This window comes from Theobroma cacao, chromosome 5, assembly GCF_000208745.1.
Source record: "Theobroma cacao cultivar B97-61/B2 chromosome 5, Criollo_cocoa_genome_V2, whole genome shotgun sequence".
Taxonomy (NCBI): Eukaryota; Viridiplantae; Streptophyta; class Magnoliopsida; order Malvales; family Malvaceae; genus Theobroma; species Theobroma cacao.
Genome location: NC_030854.1, coordinates 10,053,921 through 10,074,380, shown reverse-complemented (window position 1 = coordinate 10,074,380; position 20,460 = coordinate 10,053,921). Strand labels below are relative to the sequence as shown.

The 20,460-nt window shown below is 37.6% G+C and overlaps 1 protein-coding gene across 1 annotated transcript in view; it reads left to right on the top strand.

Moving 5' to 3' along the window:
- Nucleotides 1–2,288, top strand: part of LOC108661933 — a 12,155-nt gene extending 9,867 nt beyond the window's left edge. Inside the window, exon 3 of the mRNA XM_018120928.1 lies at nucleotides 2,007–2,288. Within this exon, the coding sequence (XP_017976417.1) occupies nucleotides 2,007–2,288 (282 nt within the window). The remainder of the gene's footprint in view (nucleotides 1–2,006) is intronic.

The window sequence follows — 20,460 nt, the reverse complement described above, 5'->3', positions numbered from 1 at the left end:
AATAATAAAAAAATCTAAGACAACAACTAATTTAAAATTAAGCATTAAATGGAATCATAAACAATTTATTTAATTATAAAAGGAAAATATAAGAGTAACTTAGAATAAAAAATGTAAGGTATAAAAAAATAATAATTAGAAATAAAATAGAAAATATGATAATAAAGAATAAAATAAAATAAAAATAATAATTAAATAATAAAAAAATGACAAAATAATAATAATAATAATAATAAAAAATAGATGATTGCATTAGCCTAGCATATATATGTTGCATCATGCATACCATTGCATATAAATATTTCTGTTTTCGAGTTTAAGCCCCGATGATGGGATCTTCCGAGGATCTTGCGAAGGCGAGTATTTCTCGAAAAGTTTCCTAGGTGAAAAGTTATGCTTGAGTCCCACCAGTATGATGGGAGGGCTCGAGAAACATCTTTAATAAAAGGCTTTGGCCTGAATTAGATTCATTATGCACGAAAACATTATTTTTAAAGAAAAACGTACGATAACTCCGATGATGGAAATTATTAGTCGAATTTCTCGGATAATTCCCTAGGTGAGAGAATATCCCGAGTCCCACCAATATGATGGGCGGATTCAGGAAAATATGCTCGATAAAAGGTTATTTGTCCGACATTTTTATCTCACGCCATGCATTTCATCTCGCCACCCATTTGCATTCCATTTTAGGTTAAATAGGAGATAAAATAAAAAAAAATAATTAAGAAAATATAGTGAAATTAAAAATTAAAGCCCAATAGGATAATCTAAAAATTGTACCATTCATGGAACGGGCGTCCGAGGGGTGCTAATCCTTCCTCGGGCGTAATCGAACTCCCGAACCTAGATCTAGAAAATCGTAGACCGGTTTAAGGTTCTTTTCGGTGGGCTTAAAATTAATTTAAGTTTTCATCGATTAGAATCGAGTCAGTATGTGGCCAATCGCACCTAGTAAAAAAGATTGGTGGTGACTCCTAGTTTAATTTTTTAGTGAGTTTTCACATTCACGTCTGGCGGTCCGGTTCCCGGACCCGCACGTTACGACAAATAATTAAGCATTTCTTCTCCACCACATAAAATCCCTCAGTTATCCATAGTATAAAATGAATTTCATGGGTTTGACAAGTGTCAAGGTGGTGCAAAATTCCAAAAATTCTAATTACGTCTTTCTAGACACGTGAAATGACCTTTTTGCCCTTATGTTCGAAAAATTATCGAAATTAAAATTTTTCACTTCTTAAGCTCAAATTATGTTCCAAATAGTCAAACTTGATCAAAATTTCATCCACCATCCCAAATGTTCCCTCGGATGGAAAAATGACCATTTTACCCCCATGTTATGAAAATTCCAATGTAACTCTAAATCAATCACCGAACTCCGAATCACCATATTAAGTCATTCTAAGATTCAATAACTCTCAATTGCATCTTAAAATCTTTATTTGAACTAGTTCGAGGCTTAAATCAACTTAGTTGTACCACTAGGTATACTACCGACTTTTGATAATTTTTTCGAGGTATTCAAGTATGCAAGCATGTTGTCAAATACATGAATGCCATGGCAAGTATATTATAGGGCTTGGCTTGACATTAGGGCAATTTATGTACCGAGTCAGTAATTATACTGATTGGCATGTCACACGCCATGGGTATCTTAGGCCAGTTCGTGTAAAGACGAACACAGTAATTATAGTGATGGCATGTCAGCGTTGGCGTGTTACCACAATTTACGTTATATGCATGGCGTGTTACCACATTTGACGTTATATGCATAGCGTGTTACCACATTTGACGTTATATGCATGGCGTGTTACCACATTTTATGTTATATGCATGGCGTGTTACCACATTTTATGTTATATGCATGGCGTGTTACCACATGACTGACAAATTCTAGAACATGACATGTCATGTAATGTGTTAAATGATTGACAAATTATTATTGTTTTCAAAATTTTAATGGGGTTCTAGTTGTGCGACTTTTGATAAGACATGGTGGTCAGTGGGTGGATGGCATTTACAAGGGTGGTGAGTCACGAATGCAAGGGGTTAGGAGTGATTTGTCGTTTGTGGGATTGATGAAGCTGGTTGAAGATGTTGTTGAGGTAAACTTAGAAATTGATGAGATTGAGTTACATGCATTGGTCAGTACACTCGAAGAGCTATCACGGCCAATTATCAAGGACGATGAGGATGTTGCATTAATTCTGCTAGAACAGAGGAATGTTCTGGCTATGTATGTCAGCATTAAGGGATGTCAAACAAATGTTATGTCACATGAATAAGTTGAACAACATGGTAATCAGCTCAATCAAAATGAGATATACAATGCTTCACATATACCACAGCATTCGGTCCGTAAGCCACAACAATGGCAATTGACGTATGCACAAGAGTTTGTGCAGCCTGGTAGACACGCAACATTCACAGAATAGTTGGCTACAAAATTTTGATCAAGATGTACATCGAACCAATTAGTTACTTGTGTCCAACAAATGCAACGATCGGGTGAAACTGTACAAGGTGTAATGGCATTTTCAAATGAGAATGCGACACTTGAGGACAACACTGTGACGTTGGAGGGTGACATTATGACGCTTGAGGATAATACTACATCTGATGAGGGAAATGAGGATTTGTTCCCTACAAGTGAAGATAGATTTGATGACAATTCAGATAATGGGCCTGATGAATGGCATGATGAGAGTTCAGATGAGGACTGGCTTTATGACAATGACATTCCAATTTGTAATAATGTTGAAGGCGAAACGGATCCTGTTGGAGGTGTTGATGTAGGAGATGTTCAGTGTGATAACCCCATATACAATAACCCCATCGCTGATGAAAACGGGATTCATTCCCCTGGTACATTGCTCCATGATCGTTATTAGGAAAGGGGAAATGAAGGGATATATTGTACGTGGGTAATTTTAGGTGCAGAAAGGTTCTCCTTCCAAACAATTACAACTGAAGAGTCGACATGTGCCGATAATCGCTTATACAAAGGAAAAATATTTTCCTCGAAGGCCGAGTTGAAACAAGCTTTGAATATGTTGGCTCTAAAAGAGCAGTTTGGGATAAGAGTAAAAAGGTCATGTAAAGCTCGTTATGAGGTTGGTTGCAAGGACAAGGCATACAAGTTCAGCGTGCATGCAATGAAGTTACTTGAAGGAGGAGAATATTGGCAAGTTCGGACGTTCCATAAAGTACACACGTGTACTGTCAATGGTTTGCAAGGGCGATTTGCAACCGCGAGTGCGAAGATAATTGGTGAACTTATGTCACACAAGCTTCAGGCTAATGGAGTAGCATTGAGACCTAAGAACAAAATTGGTGAGGTAAAGGTTCATTGGGGATTGGAATGCTTGTATGGTAAGGCCCGACAAGTGAAGGAGTATGCGAAGAGGCTTGTTTTTGGTCCCTCGGAGGAGTCATTTCAACTACTACCTTTGTATTTTTATATGTTTCGAACAAGAAAAGCCCGACACAGTCACTACAGTGGCTACTGATGAGGCAGAAAGATTCAAATATTATTTCTAGGCATACGAGGCTTGTATTCGGGGGTTTAAGGATGTAATGCGTCCTACAGTTACAATTGATGTGACACATCTGAAAGGCATATTCAAGGGTGTTTTGTTTGTCACTGTATGCAAAGATGTGAACAAGTGCGTATATCCAGTTGCGTTTGGTGTCAGCCATGTTGAGGATGAAGACTCATGGATGTGGTTTCTTAGCAAGCTGCGTGATGCGGTTGGTTATCCTGAAAAAACTATGTTCATTTCTGATTAGCATCTCGGCATTAAGAAAGCAATCCAAAATGCATACCTAGAAGCACACCATGGTTTATGCGGGTACCACTTGAAGAAAAACTTTAAAAACAAGTTCAAGCGTGACATCATTTCTATGATTTTCACCCTTGCTCGATATTATTATAAGGTTTTCGATTTCAACAGACATATGAACTAGCTTAAGCAGATTCACGTCGAAGCCCACGCTGACCTTATAAGAATAGGCCCTAAGAGATGGGCACATGCCTGTTCACTAGTAAGGCGATACCAAATGATGACATCGAACATTGCGAAATGTGTTAACTCATGTTTGAAGCATGCAAGACAAATGCTAATCACTGTTTTGATCAAGTTCATCAAAGACATGTTCCAACGTTGGGTCCATGACCGGTACTAAGAGGCCGTCAAGGTGACCACGTCCCTCAGCCCTTGGGTTGCGAAGCAGTTGAGCAAACGGTTCAATGATGCACATCGCTTTGTGGTTAAACCTATCAATTGTGTGAGAGCTTGACCCTTATAGACTCATAGTTAGTAAAATACGCGATATCCCTGATCAGGGGTAATTTCATCATTTCTTTAGTAAGCCCATAAAAGTAAGATTTTAAATAATATTATGGCCTAAGTAGGCCTAAGGCATAAATGGATGATGAAATTAGAGGTAAAATAAAAAGGAAACAAAAATTTTGATGATTTTCATGGTAGGGCAAAATGGTCATTTTTCACCTCGAGTTAAAATTTTAAGTTTTCATGAATCCGAGTATGTCTAGACCATTATGGACCTTGTCCCAGTGTCAAAAGAGTAAAAAGATTTCATAAAGGGTTAGAGGAGAGTAAGTTAATTGATGGAAGGGCATTTTGGTAATTTAAGTGGAATGGATAAGATTGGCTATAAATATCTTTCTTCCAGCAGCTTCTTTTCCCATTTTTTAGTAGCTTCTTCTTCTTCCTCTTTCTTCTCTTTCACGTTGCTTCCAACCTCCATGGAAGCTTGATATGGAGCTTGTATAATTTTCTCTCTCTAGCTCTAATTTTCATACCTTTATGCCCTTTTGACTAGAACCCTTGTATTCTTCCACTCTCTCTCCTTAAAACCCTTGAAAAATCTTATTTCCATACTTTCTCTCATTAATTGGAAATTCTAGAAAGAGAAAGAGAGAATTACCCCATTTGTGTGGAAGCTATTGGAAGAGAATTCAACTACAAAGGAACCCTAGGGTAAGTGATGAACTAAGCTTGGTTTTTAGCTTTGGATAATGGCTAGTAATTGAGACTATGAGCTGTTTTATTGTTGAGGATGTTCATCCACTTTATAGTGCTTAAGATAGTGAACATAGATAGCCATTTAAAGTGGCTAGCTAAGGGATAGCTTTTAGGATTTTATAATATGTGAATTGACTTATTGCTGCTGCTAATGTGATTCTAGGTTCTAACGAAGCCCTATCGTCCCAATTGGATCATTAAGGGAATTAGAGTCAACTAAAGGCTTAACAATATACCGGTGAGTAGACTGCCTATCAATATCGTTTTGGGAATATGACCGTTTTGTACAAAGTATTTGAATGATTTTATACAATTTTTATTAAAACAAGTGCCTGGGGAACAAGCCTTTGATAAATCAATTTTATGTTATGACATGTGGTTATCATGGATCTCTATGCTGCAGCATTATGTTGATATACATATATGTTTGAATATAGTGTTGTGTAATTATATTGACTCAGCTATGTGCGAGTAGGGAGTGTGCATAAGCCGAGAATGACCCAGTTATGTGCGAGTAGGGAGTGCGCATAACTCGGTGATGACCCAGCCATGTGCGAGTAGAGAGTGCGCATGAGTTGGTGATTATGATGATATGATGGTGTGTATGATGATGATGGGATGATGTGCATGATGATGATGGGTATACGTATACATATATACATATGTAAATATGTGTGTTATAGGAAACTAATGAGTAATGGTATATGGTTGTAATGCATGTGAAACTTGACATGTTAAACTTTAGAAAATTGTTATGTGTTTCATATTGGTTTGGACATTTCAGCAGGGTGGTTTTCTGTGGGAAGAAGGGCAAATTTTTCATTGGTGCCCTGTTTCTCGCTGCAGCGAGAATCATTTTTGTTGCAGCGAGAAACTCTCGGGTTTGGAGGGGTAGACTGGTCGAAACTCACTGTAGCAAGAATGAATTTTCGCTGTAGCGAGAATGACACTGTAGCTTCTCGCTGCAGTGAAATTAATTTTCGCTGCAGCGAGAAACTTTCTGTTTCTAGGTCACAATTTTGCTGCAGCGAGATTGAATCTCGCTGTAGCAAAAAGCTTTTTGTTTTGTCTCCTATCTTGTCCAATTGTTGCCCTATTTTTCACTTCTTTGCTACCATATATAGGCAGGGACTTCCAACATTAAGGACTAAATGAGTTAAGTTTAAAATGAGGAGATTTAGTGAGAAACCCTAGGCCAGTTGAGAAACCCTCGTTCGGCTAATAACTTAATCCCAAAGTCACTGTAGTGAAGATTTGTTGTCGTATTTGACTTGCTTGCATATCATTGAAGCTTTCATTCTTCAAATGGTTCATTATGTATGGGTTCATGATTTTCAAATGATTAATCATTTAAGGGCTTGATGAGGGGTTTTTAATATGAATGGAACTAAATTGCATTGTTTTGAAACAAGTGCATCATGATTTTAAATTCTCTTTTGTTGTTGCTTGTTCCCTTCCTTGTTCACTCACTAGGTTTATACTCACCGTTTTCAACTTCATGTTTTCAGATCATGAGGCAGTCGGTAATTAGGACAAGGTGTCCTCGTAGACTTGTATCCATCTTTTGATAGGTGTCTCGGCATTCAGTAGCTGTATATTTGTTCGAGTCCTTCCGCTGGAAGTCGAGTATTCTTTTGTTGTGTATAGACAAACCTAATGTAAATTATTAAAATACATGTTGTAGATAATGTATATACATTTGTTTGGTATGCCAATATGAGGTGGCAATGTTTAATATTATTTTGATTCTAAGTTATGAAATATGACTTAGCAGTTTATGATGGAATGATGAACATGTCAGATTAATAGGCTTGATTGGGCTTAATGGACTACATCTATTGGGCCCTTGTGCCGGTCATGGCCCGAAATTTGGGTCGTGACAAATCAAGTGGAGTTCGAAGTTAAAGACAGAAAGATGGACGAACTTGTAAACCTGTCCACGAAGACGTGTTCATGTTATGAGTTCTAAATAGATTTACTGCCATACAGCCATGCCATTGCAGCAATAAGGTCAAAATATCTTTATTTCTTATTTGAAGCCTAATTGACATAGTATTTACATTGTGCTTAAACATTAAGTTCATTGTATTTTTCAGTAAATGCAAACGTGAAGCCATTGAATTCTGCGTTGACTATTAAAGGACAACCGTTTTGGTGGAGGGTTATGCGGGTTCCATTCTTTCGGTAGGGCATCCTAGCGAGTGGGACATCCCCCCTCATGTGAAACAAATTGTCAGCTTGCCATCACCTTGTTGAGGCCAAGCGGGAAGACCTAGGAGGAGAAGGATTCCATCGGTCATTGAAGGCAGTCGAGCACAGAGATGTTTGTAATGCAAGAGGTACAGCCATAACAGACAGAATTGCCCATCACCATTTACAGTTCCATCCATAAATCCAGCACCATCTCCAAGTTAATCAGCGCCTTCATGAGTGCGCTGACCGAAAGCATGTTCAAGTTGCAAACAAATCGGTCACACACGCAACAACTGTCGAATACGAAGGATAATGTCTGAAAACGTAAGGTGTCTTGTGGATGAAGACAGCTTGTCAGCCTAACTAAATGTGTAACCCATGTGCAATACCTTTGTCACAATTTGCTTTTTCAGTATCTTACATTCATTCATGTTTGGATTTTGTGTTTGTTAGTTTCCTCTTGTAGATGAGTCTTTATTTTTTTTATTAATTTTGTAGATATATTATTTGATTATTCATTTCATGTTGTCCGTAGTTTTGAACACTTAATAGACTTGCGAAGTCCCTATACTGTTACCCCCTTTCTCACATTTTATTACGACTTGTATTAAACAATTAATGATTTAATTTAATTCCTTTCTATTTCATTTGATTTAACCTTTTATGTTCTTACAATCAAATCTCTTAAGAGATATAAAATTAATTCATCTAACTTTAGTAGCTTTCTAGATCCTCATATTCAATTTGTTTTTGTAATTTTTTAATTACAACGTTTATTTTATCTTATTAATACCTCCATATAAAACTTTAAGCCAATCACTTAACAAAATAATAATAATAATATTGTACCAAGGAGTTTACTTCAAAGGATGCAAGTCTAGAAAGAGAAAATTTTAGACTAATTAAAAACATATGATATGAAATTTAAGATTAAAACACAAGACTTACCAAACAAATTTAAAAAAAATTATGGATCATCCAATCAAATTTCATTTATGAATCATCATAATTAATTTTTATTAAATTAAAACATTTTAAAAATAAAATTGAAATATAAGGAAGAAAATTCCTGAAAAATATATTATGCTAAGTTGACACGCTGAGTGCATGTAGATTTCTATGGTGACACGCTGACTTCTTGCATTATTGTGGGGTGACATGGCACGCACCACCTTGTGGTGACACGTTGAGTGGAACCAGATAGTTGGCGTGACAAGCTGAGTGCATGCAGATTTCTGTGATGACACGCTGACTTCTTGCAGTATTGTGGGGTGACATGGCACGCCCCACCTTGTGGTGACACGCTGAGTGGAAGCAGTACTTGGCGTGACACGCTGAGTGCATGCAGATTTCTATGGTGACATGCTAAGTTCTTGCTATATTGTGGGGTGACATGGCACGCCCCATCTTGGGGTGACACGCTGAGTGGAAGCAAANTATTGTGGGGTGACATGGCACGCCCCATCTTGTGGTGACACGCTGAGTGGAAGCAGATAATTGGCGTGACACACTGAGTGCATGCAGATTTCTATGGTGACACGCTAACTTCTTGCATTATTGTGGGGTGACATGGCACGCCCCATCTTGGGGTGACACGCTGAGTGGAAGCAGATAGTTAGCGTGACAAGCTGAGTGCATGTAGATTTCTGTGGTGACACGCTGACTTCTTGCTGTATTATGGAGTGACACGTTGAGTGGAACCAGATACTTGGCATGACACGCTGACTTGTTCCAGTTTTCAAGGGTGACACGCCATGCCCCAATTATGTGACACGCCACGTGGTTGCAGTATTAATTTAAAGGCACTGTGTTTGAATTGAGAAAGAAAAAGTAATTATAAAATGCACGAATATTAAAATTAATCAAATTAATTGTATATACAAAAAATGTACAGACAAGGGCCTATAAGTTCAGGGTTTGCTCTCACAACTATTAGAAAAAATTTCTAGAGCGTATTGGTGACGCATAGTTGCAATCATATTCTGCTCAACTTTGATCGATTCTGATTGCAAAATATCGTCAATGTACTCTATCATGAACATACCGCAGCTGACACTATCATCTTGCTGATACACTTTAGCTTTTGGAAAATGAATTTCCAATGGCATCGGCTTCAAATCTCGTGCCTTCCGGCATGTTTTGTTGAAATAACCGGCTTGGTGGCAGATGATTGGCATAATTGTCGTAAGGGGTGTCATATGAGCTGCTCGCACTCCGTTATCCTTAGCATCCGAAGTTCTTGCGGAGTCCACCACCTTACCAAGTCGATCTTCGCTACCACCTAATGCCCACCCACATTACAAGGCACGAGGATGAAATCAACATCTTCCCATTTTTTCCCGTATGTCGACTTTTCACCCTCCAAGTACGCCCGTAACTCATTTGGAATTTCCATAGTCGATCTGGCATCTTCAGTTGGAAATGAGGTGTGTAGCATATGGATGGTGTTCTGTGAAGATTGTATACATTAGTTTACACTTAATACAATAAAAAACTTAGTATTTTCAGAATTAAAAAATTTTCAAATAAACTTATGAAGAGTATCGTGTCAACCACGCATGCACGGGTAGTGTACAGCTTCAACTTCGGCCCTGTCATCCACTTGCAAAGTACGTTAAGGCATGTGTCTATATGTTCACTAGTCATTTCTTCTTTGAGATCCTCTATTGTTGTGAAAAAGTCAACCCCTTGATCCCCTAAGATCCCGATGTTACGCTTGTATATGTAACATAATGAGTTTGAAAAGCCTTGGTGGATTAATGTTTCATTGAAAAACAATATTTGCAATGTTATTTATGATCTTACCTCGCGCACTTGTCTTTCTTGAAAGCTTCGTACGCTTCAACCGTTGTGCTCTTTACATCTCGACGGCTCACTGAGGGGTCGACTTATAGGCTTGCCTTGTATTTACTCACTATTTTCACCCATGCTTGCTTAGTTGGGTCTGAAATTTGTGCTGCACGATGATGGACATCAGATGACTTTGGTGACAACAACCGTGAGTCGCTAGCTTCAAGAGTGCTCTGAGGAAGATGGTCCACTTCTGCTGTTGTTTCCACTAATAATCGGCCTGAGGAAGATCTTCTCATTCAGTCATGATTGAGTAAAGGTCCCCCTCCTCTTCCGCAGATGCATTGATAACCGAATCGGCCTCAGGAATAGGGTCTCCCTCAGCACCAACAGCGTCATCGTGAATGTGCACATCAAGTTCATCATGGTGCCCATCATCAGCATCATCGTGGTTCTCACTAGCACCGTGAGATGAGGGACCGCTCTATAAAACGAGACAAATGGGAAAATTCATTAGCTCATATAATACCAAAAACCATAAACCGAGAACAAAAAATGGAACTACACCTACTAAACGTAAACGACCAATATATGAGTGAAGACAGAATAACGTACTTGTAATTTCAGGCCGTCTAGAATTCGAGCAATGACATTGTCCTCAAACGTTTGCATTGCCAGAGTCAACGACTGAATTGAAGCCTTTAGCTCCGACATGTCTTTTTTATACCGGTGCATGATTCGTCACAACTGATGCTTTGTGACTATTCCGTCATTGACTCTTGTCGAATGGGTCAACTGCAATAACATATATTACTGTGTTATTCAATAATCATCTATGAAATTGTTGAACATTACCTGTTAGAACTCTAATATCCTTATTGGCGGCTTGTTACCACTTTACGGTTGAACAGGACCTATTGGTGGTTGAGGAGCTGTGGTCGCCTCCCTCAACTGTAATAACATAAATTAATGTGTTACTTGATAAACATATGTGAAAATGTTGAACACAAACTGTTAGAACCGTTCTTACCGATGGGTCGTTAGCACTGTGCGTTTGAGAAGGACCTCTCAGTGGTTGAGGAGCTGTTGTCGCATGGTCCAACTGCAAATACAGATATGTTATTCTATAATCACATATGGAATTATTGAACACAAACCTTTAGAACCATCCTTATCGGCTCTTCACTGCCATTGCCATGGTCGTCACATTTTTCCATCAACTCGGGAACTGACAGCTCATCGACGACAGCAGCGACGGTGCACCTTCGCTTCATGGAACTAGTGGCTTTTTTGTGCTTCAAGTTTCTCCTCTTTTCCCTAGCACCTAGGCCCCAGTCCACCCGATCCTCCATGTGCCTTATTGGCACATATTGGTGGCCCTCAGATAACGGGACATCAATGTCCACAAAATAATCCCGACTGGCCTCATCCAGGGTAGGCTCCAAGGTTTCCATTGCCCATAACTGCAAAATAGTGATTGTGATTAAAATTTTGGAAAAATTATTATACAAATTCATAGCAGAAATTAATAACTGTTAACTCACCTGCTAAGATGACTCTACCATCTCAATTTCCTTCTAGAAGTCTTTTGGCTTCTAGTTGCATTACCATCTGCACATGTGTGGGTAGACATCCTCCGAAGCAAAGGGGGCAACTATCTTTCGCAAGGACAGAATTGCCTCCATTACCTAGAACTACAAGTCTAATGTAACCATTATCAGACCGTAAATGATAAACGATTGCAACCATAAATTATTACGTCAAAAGGAAAATGAAAAATGTTACGTGACCGTACCTATATCACCCACGTGAATCCGTAAATGTTGTACCGTAAACGATCCTTTTGCACGTTTAAGGAAGGCACTTCGAACCCCTTCAAAAGGTAGTCCAAGGTCAACCTTCAAACGTAGTGACCCCATGGGAAGACATTTCAAGCATTGATGTCCTTACCAACGACAAGAGCCAAGGCGTCACCCGTTTACGATAGTCTTGACCAAATAAAATGTTATTCGCAATCAAGATAAGTGCCATCTTAGTCGCGTCTCCCAGTCGCTCAAAGTTGCCTCCGCGAAACACATCAAGCAAGGTCTGCAGCTTAATGCTCTGCTGCCTGTTCTAGTATCGTGCATGAATTTTGTCCGTAACAAACTCGTACAGTCATGTGAACACATCTGGCATTCTACCAAAGTTCAGTTCGGTAATAAGGCAGAACTATTGCTTTGATATGCACACCTTGCTTTTCCCAATGGCAAACCATAGCTCATGCTCCATTGAATCTGTCATAGTGATTCGACGGATCATGATGTTATGCAAGAAACCATCAGAGAAGTAGCCTTGCGGATATACGTTCAGCAGCATTCCAAAGCATGTACGCTTCACTACATCGTACTCCCCTTTCTCTTGGAGGGTCTTGTTGATGTAATGCAGTTGCGACCACTTACAGTGGGTGTTAATAGCAACATTGAACGTCCACTTCTCCCTCGGCACAATTAACAAACCATCAAGATCCTCATATTGTCTAGACTGCATCTGCAAAACATGGCACACATGCACGAGTGAGTTAACCCATAATGTAGTAACACGCCATGCATATAACGTATAATGTGGTAACACACCATGCATATAACGTATAATGTGGTAACACGCCATGCATATAACGTAAAATGTTGTAACATGCCATGCATATAACGTAAAATGTGGTAACACGCCATGCATATAACGTAAAATGTTATAACACGCCATGCGTATCAAGTCAAATGTTGTAACACGCCAACGCTGACACGCCAATCACTATAATTTTTGTGTCCTTACACGAACTGGCCTAAAATACCTGTGGCGTATGACATGCCAATCAGTGTAATTACTGACCCGTTACATGAATTGCCTTAAAATAACCAATGTCATGACACGCTAAAAACCCCAAAAAGTAGTTTACCCACTACACGCCATATTTGTTGTAGTTCAAAACTTTGGTACAATCATAAAACCGAGAAGAAAACAGTTTAAACATAACAATTGAAAAAAATTGAAAAAACATGAACATATCACACAAACCTAGTAAAAAATCACCAAACAGAAGAAAGTTTTGAAGGTTTTATTTTCAGACTGACTGACCTCTTCACTGATAACTGACATTGTTGCTGTGGTGTCGTCAAGCTTGCAAATAAGAAAGTCAAACTTTCTGGTATCTTTGGGAATGAGGAATGCAGAATGAACCTCTTCACACAGACGTTTGCGATTTCTGAAAAATATTTAATTAAAATGAAATGGCCTTACAATTTTCTCTATAAATATTCATTTATTGAATTCATTCAGTTGAAGTCTAATCAGTTTCCTCGTTATTTGCCCGTTTTTTTTCCTTTTTCAAACCAAGTCGTGTCACCTATCAATTGCCATGCCATGCCACACACTCTAAACCCTGTCGTGTCATGGATCTCCATGGAGTCTGACAAACTTTGAACGCTAGCATGTCACAGATTCCTTCCATGGCGTGTCACGAACTCTGAACGCTGGTGTGTCACAGATTTCCTCAAAGGCGTGTCACCAACTCTGAACTCTGGTGTGTCACAGATTCCCTCCATGGCGTGTCACCAACTCTGAATGTTGGTTTGTCACAACAGTGTCACACATTCCCACCATGGCGTGTCACAAACTCTAAACCCTGTCGTGTCTCAACCGTGTCACACATTCCCACCATGTCGTGTCACACATTCCCAACATGCCGTTTCACAAACTCTAAACCTTGCCCTGCCACAGCCGTCTCACATATGGTCTACTGTAGCACGACCATTTGGATTTACATCTTTCTCCATTCAATTCACCATTGTATTAGGGATTTCTGGTTTCACATCATTCTCTAGGCTTTCAATACATCATGACCGCTTCCTCGTTCGGTTTAATATCACTCTTCTCTTATTATCTAAATGCCATGTCCAAAATCTCTGAAAAACCATCTCATATAACATTATTTTGTTTTGCACAAGCTTCACGAAAAAAAAGGATGTTTTGCTTAAAATTAGATGTTCACAAATTCTTTGCATATTTATTTTCCCATTTTTCGCCTATTTGAGAGTATACCACAACAAAGATGGCTCACTAAAGGCATTTTTGTGCCAAAATCTATTTTTGTGGCTAAAAACAGTTAAAATTATCTAGAGGCTTATTTACAAAAACACGTTATTTTTAAGGGCTAAAAAAATTTTTGCTTTAATAATTATGGATGAAATTTATAAATTTTAATATTACAATTTGCAAAAAAATAAAAAGTGATAAAATTTTGATTTTTTTGATTCAAAATTGAACTGATTGAACCAATTCGATGATTGGTCAATTCAGTTTTTTTTTGTTTGGTTGGTTCTAGTAGATTTTCTAAACCTTTTAGGTTAGGTCGATTAGGTTGGTTTTCGGTTCGATTTTTCCTAAAATCGACCAAAAAATAGCCTTTTCCTATAGATCGAACTGAACCTTCTTAGAGGTCGATTTCAATCGATTTTAACTAGTTTCAGGTTAATTTGTTGGTTCCATTAGTTTTTGATGATAATAAAACATTCTCATTTCATTTGTGTCTAACATTTCTATCTAAGTGTGCTGGACAAAAAGTTATATGGAAAAAATAAATCAACTTTTCAAATGTGTATATCAAAAATCATGAAAATGAAGAAAAACGATTGATTAACAAAAAGAAAGGTCTTTGGTTAAATAATGAAGAATGTTGGTTGACTAAAATTTAAATTGGAGAAATGGCGGGCTGAGGAATATTGAGAAACAGAATCAACTTAGTCGACCAAGATAAGGGTTAGTCGACTAAGAAACTACTGCCAAAATCTGGTTCAAGACAGAACCAACTTAGTCGACCAAGAAATGGGTTAGTCGACTAAGTGCACATTGCCAGAATTGCCAGATACAGGGAGCAAAAAACAGAGACGACTTAGTCGACTAAGATATCAGTTAGTCGACTAAGAGCATTCTGCCTGCAAGTTTGAAATCTGCACTAAAAGACAATGTAACGGCTAGAACCGACTCTCAGCGACTAGAAAACTGTCAAACTGACATTAGAGATGTTTCTCCAAGTATAAAAGGGTCTTCCAATAGTTAGCAACTAGATTTTGAAAGTTTTGGAAGAGATTTGAGTCATTAAAAGTAGAAAAACCAGAAAATCTTCTTTGCACCTTGCTGCACCTAAACGCCCATCCTTTGTATTTGTATTCTGCACTCAACCTTGTACCATTTAGATCAACTTGTGATCATAGGTACTTTGTTCTACTTTTCTTGTATTCTTAGAGTGAGGAAGTCACTCTAAGTGGTTGTTTCAAGTAAGGTTTGCTTGAATGTGTTAAGGTTCTAACTTAGCCTTGAAAAGTTAGGTGTTGGGTTTTAGTTTAGCCTAAGAAAAACTAGTGTAAAAGGTTTTGGCTGAGCCTGGTAAAATCCATTATAAAGCTTGGTGAAAGCTTGTGAATTTCACCAGTTCTTAGTGGATTTGTTGGGAAAATCCTTAGTTGAATAATCAAGGTAGTGGATGTAGGTCTTGGACCGAACCACTTTAAATTCTATTGTCTCTTATTTACTCTGTTTTGTTTCATTTTCTTTCCTTCATTTGTCTCGCCCTTATCTAGACTTTGAGACAATATTTGAAAGAGCCAAATTGTGCTATTCACCCCCCCTCTAGCACATATTATTGAGACCAACAAGTGGTATTAGAGCTAGTTTCCTGTTCTTAAGGTCTAACACCCTTTGGGAAGATCCAAATGGCTCTCCAAAAATTCATAGTTGCTGAGGGACAATCAACAAACAGACCACCTCTGTTTGATGGCTCTAACTACCCCTATTGGAGCACTAGGATGTCAATTTACATTAGAGCTATAGATTATGAAATGTGGGACGTCATAACTGATGGACCCTTTATTCCCTCAACTTTGAATGTTGTAACCAATGAATTGATGCCTAAGCCAAGGTCTAAATGGATCGAGGCCGAAACTAAGAAAGTCCAAACAAATTTTAAGGCCATCAATACATTGCATTGTGCCTTGACCCCCACTGAATCCAATAAAGTCTCAAGCTGTACAACAGCTAAACAAGTGTGGGATAAACTTAGAATAATCCATGAAGAGACTTCTCAAGTCAAGGAGTCCAAAATAGCCCTCTTGACACATAACTATGAAATGTTCAAAATGGAGCCTATTGACGACATCACCAGCATGCTAGATAGATTCACAAATATTACAAATAAATTAAGTCAGCTAGGCAAACCAATACCTGAGCATGACATAGTTAAAAGACTTCTTAAAAGCCTACCAAAAAATTAAAAGCCTAAAGTGACTATAATCCGAGAGGCTAAGGACCTAAATGTCATTACCTTAGATGAGATTTGTGGTTCTCTTCGTACTTATAAGTTAGAGCTTAAAGAGGAAGAAGAAGAAGATAGGAGGGAAGCAAAGGAAAAGAAAAAGAGCATTGCACTTAAAGCCAACATCTTTGAAGAAGAACTGGAAAAATTGTCATGTGATGATGATGAAGAGTTAGCTCTGGTTGCAAGAAAATTCAAAAAGGTTATAGGCAGAAGAAACCGGAGACTAGCTAAAAGAGGGTTTAGAAAAGATCAAGGTGATTCATGGAAAATCAGAAACAAAAGTGACTACAACAAAAAGGAGGAGCTGATCTGCAACAAATGCAAGAAACCTGGCCACTTCAAGTTAGAGTGTCCATTGCTGAAAGATGAGACTTCAAAGAAAAACAAGAAATCCAAGAAAGCAATGGTGGCAACTGTACGGTCGGATAGTGACACATTAAGCACTGAGGCTAAAGATGAAAAATCTGAAGAAAGAGCAAACCTCTATCTGATGGCATAAAATGATGAAACCGAGGTATCTTCATCCCCCTGTGATATTTCCATTGATGATTTACAAGATGAGTATGACAGCCTGTATGATGAATTTGAAAAACTTTTTTCAAAATATAAGAACCTAAAGAAAAAGGCTACATCTCTTGAAAATAATTTGGAAAAAGTGAGACAAGAGTTCAATTCTGTTTTTGAGCAAAGAAATTTTCTACAAATTGAGTTAGAACACTCAAAAATAGATTTTGAAGTTTTAAAGCTAGAGCTGGAAAATAAATCAGAAGCTTTACAAAAAACACTTGATGAAAACACAGCTCTCAAATATTTAAAAAGAAATGCATACCACAAAAAGAATTCTACTTTTGCATCACCTAAATGTTATAGTTGTGGAAAACATGGACATTTATCATATGATTGTTTTAAGAAAAGTAACTTGTAGAAAGTTAAAAAAATTTGGGTTCCAAAAGGATCTTATATTGCAATTAACACTCAAGGACCCATCAAAGTATGGGTACTTATAAAGAAAAACTGAAATTTTATTTTGTAGGTTGAGCTACACTTAAAAGAGACATGTTCAAGAGCTCAACTCAAGAAAAAACAGCCTTGGTATATGGACAGTGGCTGTTCACGGCACATGACAGGAGATGAAATGATGTTTGCTCAGCTAGACAAGAGGAAGGGAGGTACCGTATCCTTTGGTAATGATTCGAAAGGTAGAATTCATTGGATAGGTACGGTTGGTAAGAACTCCCAAACTCAAATTAGTCATGTGTTATTAGTTAAGGGTTTGAAGCATAATTTATTGAGCATTAGTCAATTATGTGACAAAGGATTTAAAGTATGTTTTGATTCAAATAAGTGTGAAGTAATATACATAGGTATAAACAAAGTCTCATTTATAGGAAAGAGATTGAAGAATATGTATGTTGTTTTTCTTAAGGATCTTGAAATAAATAGTGAAATATGTCTTGTTGCAAATACTGAAAATGATAGCAGGTTATGGCATAGGAGATTAGGACATGTAAGCATACATACTATATCAAAACTAATCAAGAAAAATCTAGTTGTTGGACTGCCGGACATAAAATTTGAAAGTGACAAAATATGTGATGCTTGCTAGCTAGGAAAACAAGTTAGAACATCCTTCAAGACTAAGAAGATTGTGTCAACATCTAGACCTCTTGAATTATTACACATTGATCTATTTGGTCCAATAAACACAACTAGTTTAGGAGGAAAATCTTATGGCTTTGTAATAGTTGATGACTATTCTAGGTACACTTGGGTTTATTTTCTTGCTTATAAGAATGATGCTTTATCAGCTTTTATAAGTCATTGTAGGAAAGTAAAGAATGAAAAAGGGCTAGCCATAGTTAGCACAAGGAGTGATCATGGAGGAGAATTTGAAAGTGATGAATTTGAGAAATTTTACAATGAAAAGGGGTTGGATCACGATTTCTCTACACTTAGAACACCCTAGCAAAATGGAGTTGTAGAGAGAAAAAATCGAACCTTAAAGGAAATGGCTAGGACTATGCTATGTGAGAATAACCTACCAAAATATTTTTGTGTTTATGCAGTGAACACAACAACTTATATACTTAATAGAGTCTCAATAAGACCCATGATATCTAAGACACCATATAAACTTTACAAGGGTAGGAAACCAAATATTTCTCACCTTAGGGGTTTTGGCTATAAATGTTTTGTGTTGAACAATGGAAAACATCCCTTAGGAAAGTTTGATGCAAAGAGTGATGAAGCAATATTTTTAGGATATGCATTAAACTCAAAGGTTTATAGCATTTTTAACAAAAGGACTTTAACTGTTGAAGAATCAATCCATGCAGTTTTTGATGAGTCAAATACTTTAAAAAAGGAAATTCATGTTGATGATGATGATGTAGAAATCCTAGAAAAACAAATGGAAGAAATGAGCTTAGAGAACAATAAGAATAATGAAGAGAGCTCACCTAAAAGAGAAAATGAAACTCCATCTCTAGAAAATTTGCAAAGAACAGAAAATGAACATAGTGACCTTCCAAGGAGTTAGAGATTTGTAAGAGACCATCCATAAGACCAAATCATAGGTGACATTTCTCAAAGAGTTAGAATTAGAAAAGCAACAAGAGAGACTTATGAGTTTTCAGCTTTCATATCACAAATTGAACCTAAAAACTTTGAAGAAGCTAAAAATGAGGAAAGTTGGATAATGGCCATGCAAGAGGAACTTGACCAATTCGAAAGATATCATGTGTGGTCATTAGTACCTAGACTTTCAAATCACCCTATTGCTGGCACAAAATGAGTGTTTAGAAATAAGGTAGATGAGCAAGGAAATGTAGTTAGAAATACAGCTAGGTTAATAACCCAAGGATACAACCAAGAGGAATGAATAGACTATGATGAAACCTTTGCACCCCTTGCTAGGATTGAAGCCATAAGGTTATTGCTTGCTTTTGCATGCTTCATGAATTTTAAATTGTAGCAAATGGAGAGTGTATTTCTAAATGGATTCATTCAAGAGGAAGTGTATGTTGAACAGCCACCATGTTTTGAAGATTTTGAAAAACCAGATCATGTTTTCAAACTTCACAAAGACTTGTATGGATTGAAACAAGCTCCTAGAGCTTGGTATGAGAGGCTTCCAAAATTTCTGGTTGAAAAAGGTTATGATAGAGGCAGCATTGATACTACACTGTTTATTAAAAGATACTTAAATGATTTAATTATTGTACAAATATATGTGGATGATATTGTATTTGGTGCAACTAATGAGGCTTTATGCAAGAACTTTGCTAAAGAAATGCAGGGTGAATTTGAGCAAGCATGATGGGAGAGTTGAAGTACTTTCTTGATCTTCAAATTAAGTAAAGTGAGGAAGGAATCTTTATCAACCAAGAAAGATACACTCAAGATATGCTCAAAAAGTTCGATATGCTAAAGCTGAAACCAATCTCAACACCAATGAGTCCACCCACCAGACTTGATCTAGATGAAAAAGAAAGAATGTAGATCAAAAGCTCTATAAAGGTATGATCGATTCACTACTGTCACAGCCCAAATCCTGAGCCATGACCAGTGCATAGGCCCAATGGGCATAGCCCACTAAGCCCAAGCAAGCCTTTTTTTTTATGCAATCCCAACACATATGTATTTCCCAAAAACATTTTGATACAAGTTCACTCACTGGTCTTGTTGATTCTTTTGCTTGACTCTAACCTCAACTAATGCTCCAAATGGACATGTGAGGCCTTGTTGGAACCTATACACACACAACATCACAACCAACCTAAATTGGCATTAATAAAATTTCAAAAGCTCTTTCCTAGTCAAGTTCTACTAGTTATTCCTAACTAGCTTCCAATTGCCATTAAGTGGCTAGTTATTCACACTACTCTAGTCACCCTAAGAGTGAATAAACAACCTCAATGATAAAACACTCACAAACCCCATTGTTAGCCATTATCAACAACTAAAGAAATTTAACCTTAACTTATACTCACCTTGATGGTTATTTTTTTTTTTATAATTGGGGGAGGGGGGATTCGAACCCTACTCTTTAAGTAGGGAAATAATGCACCAACCAAT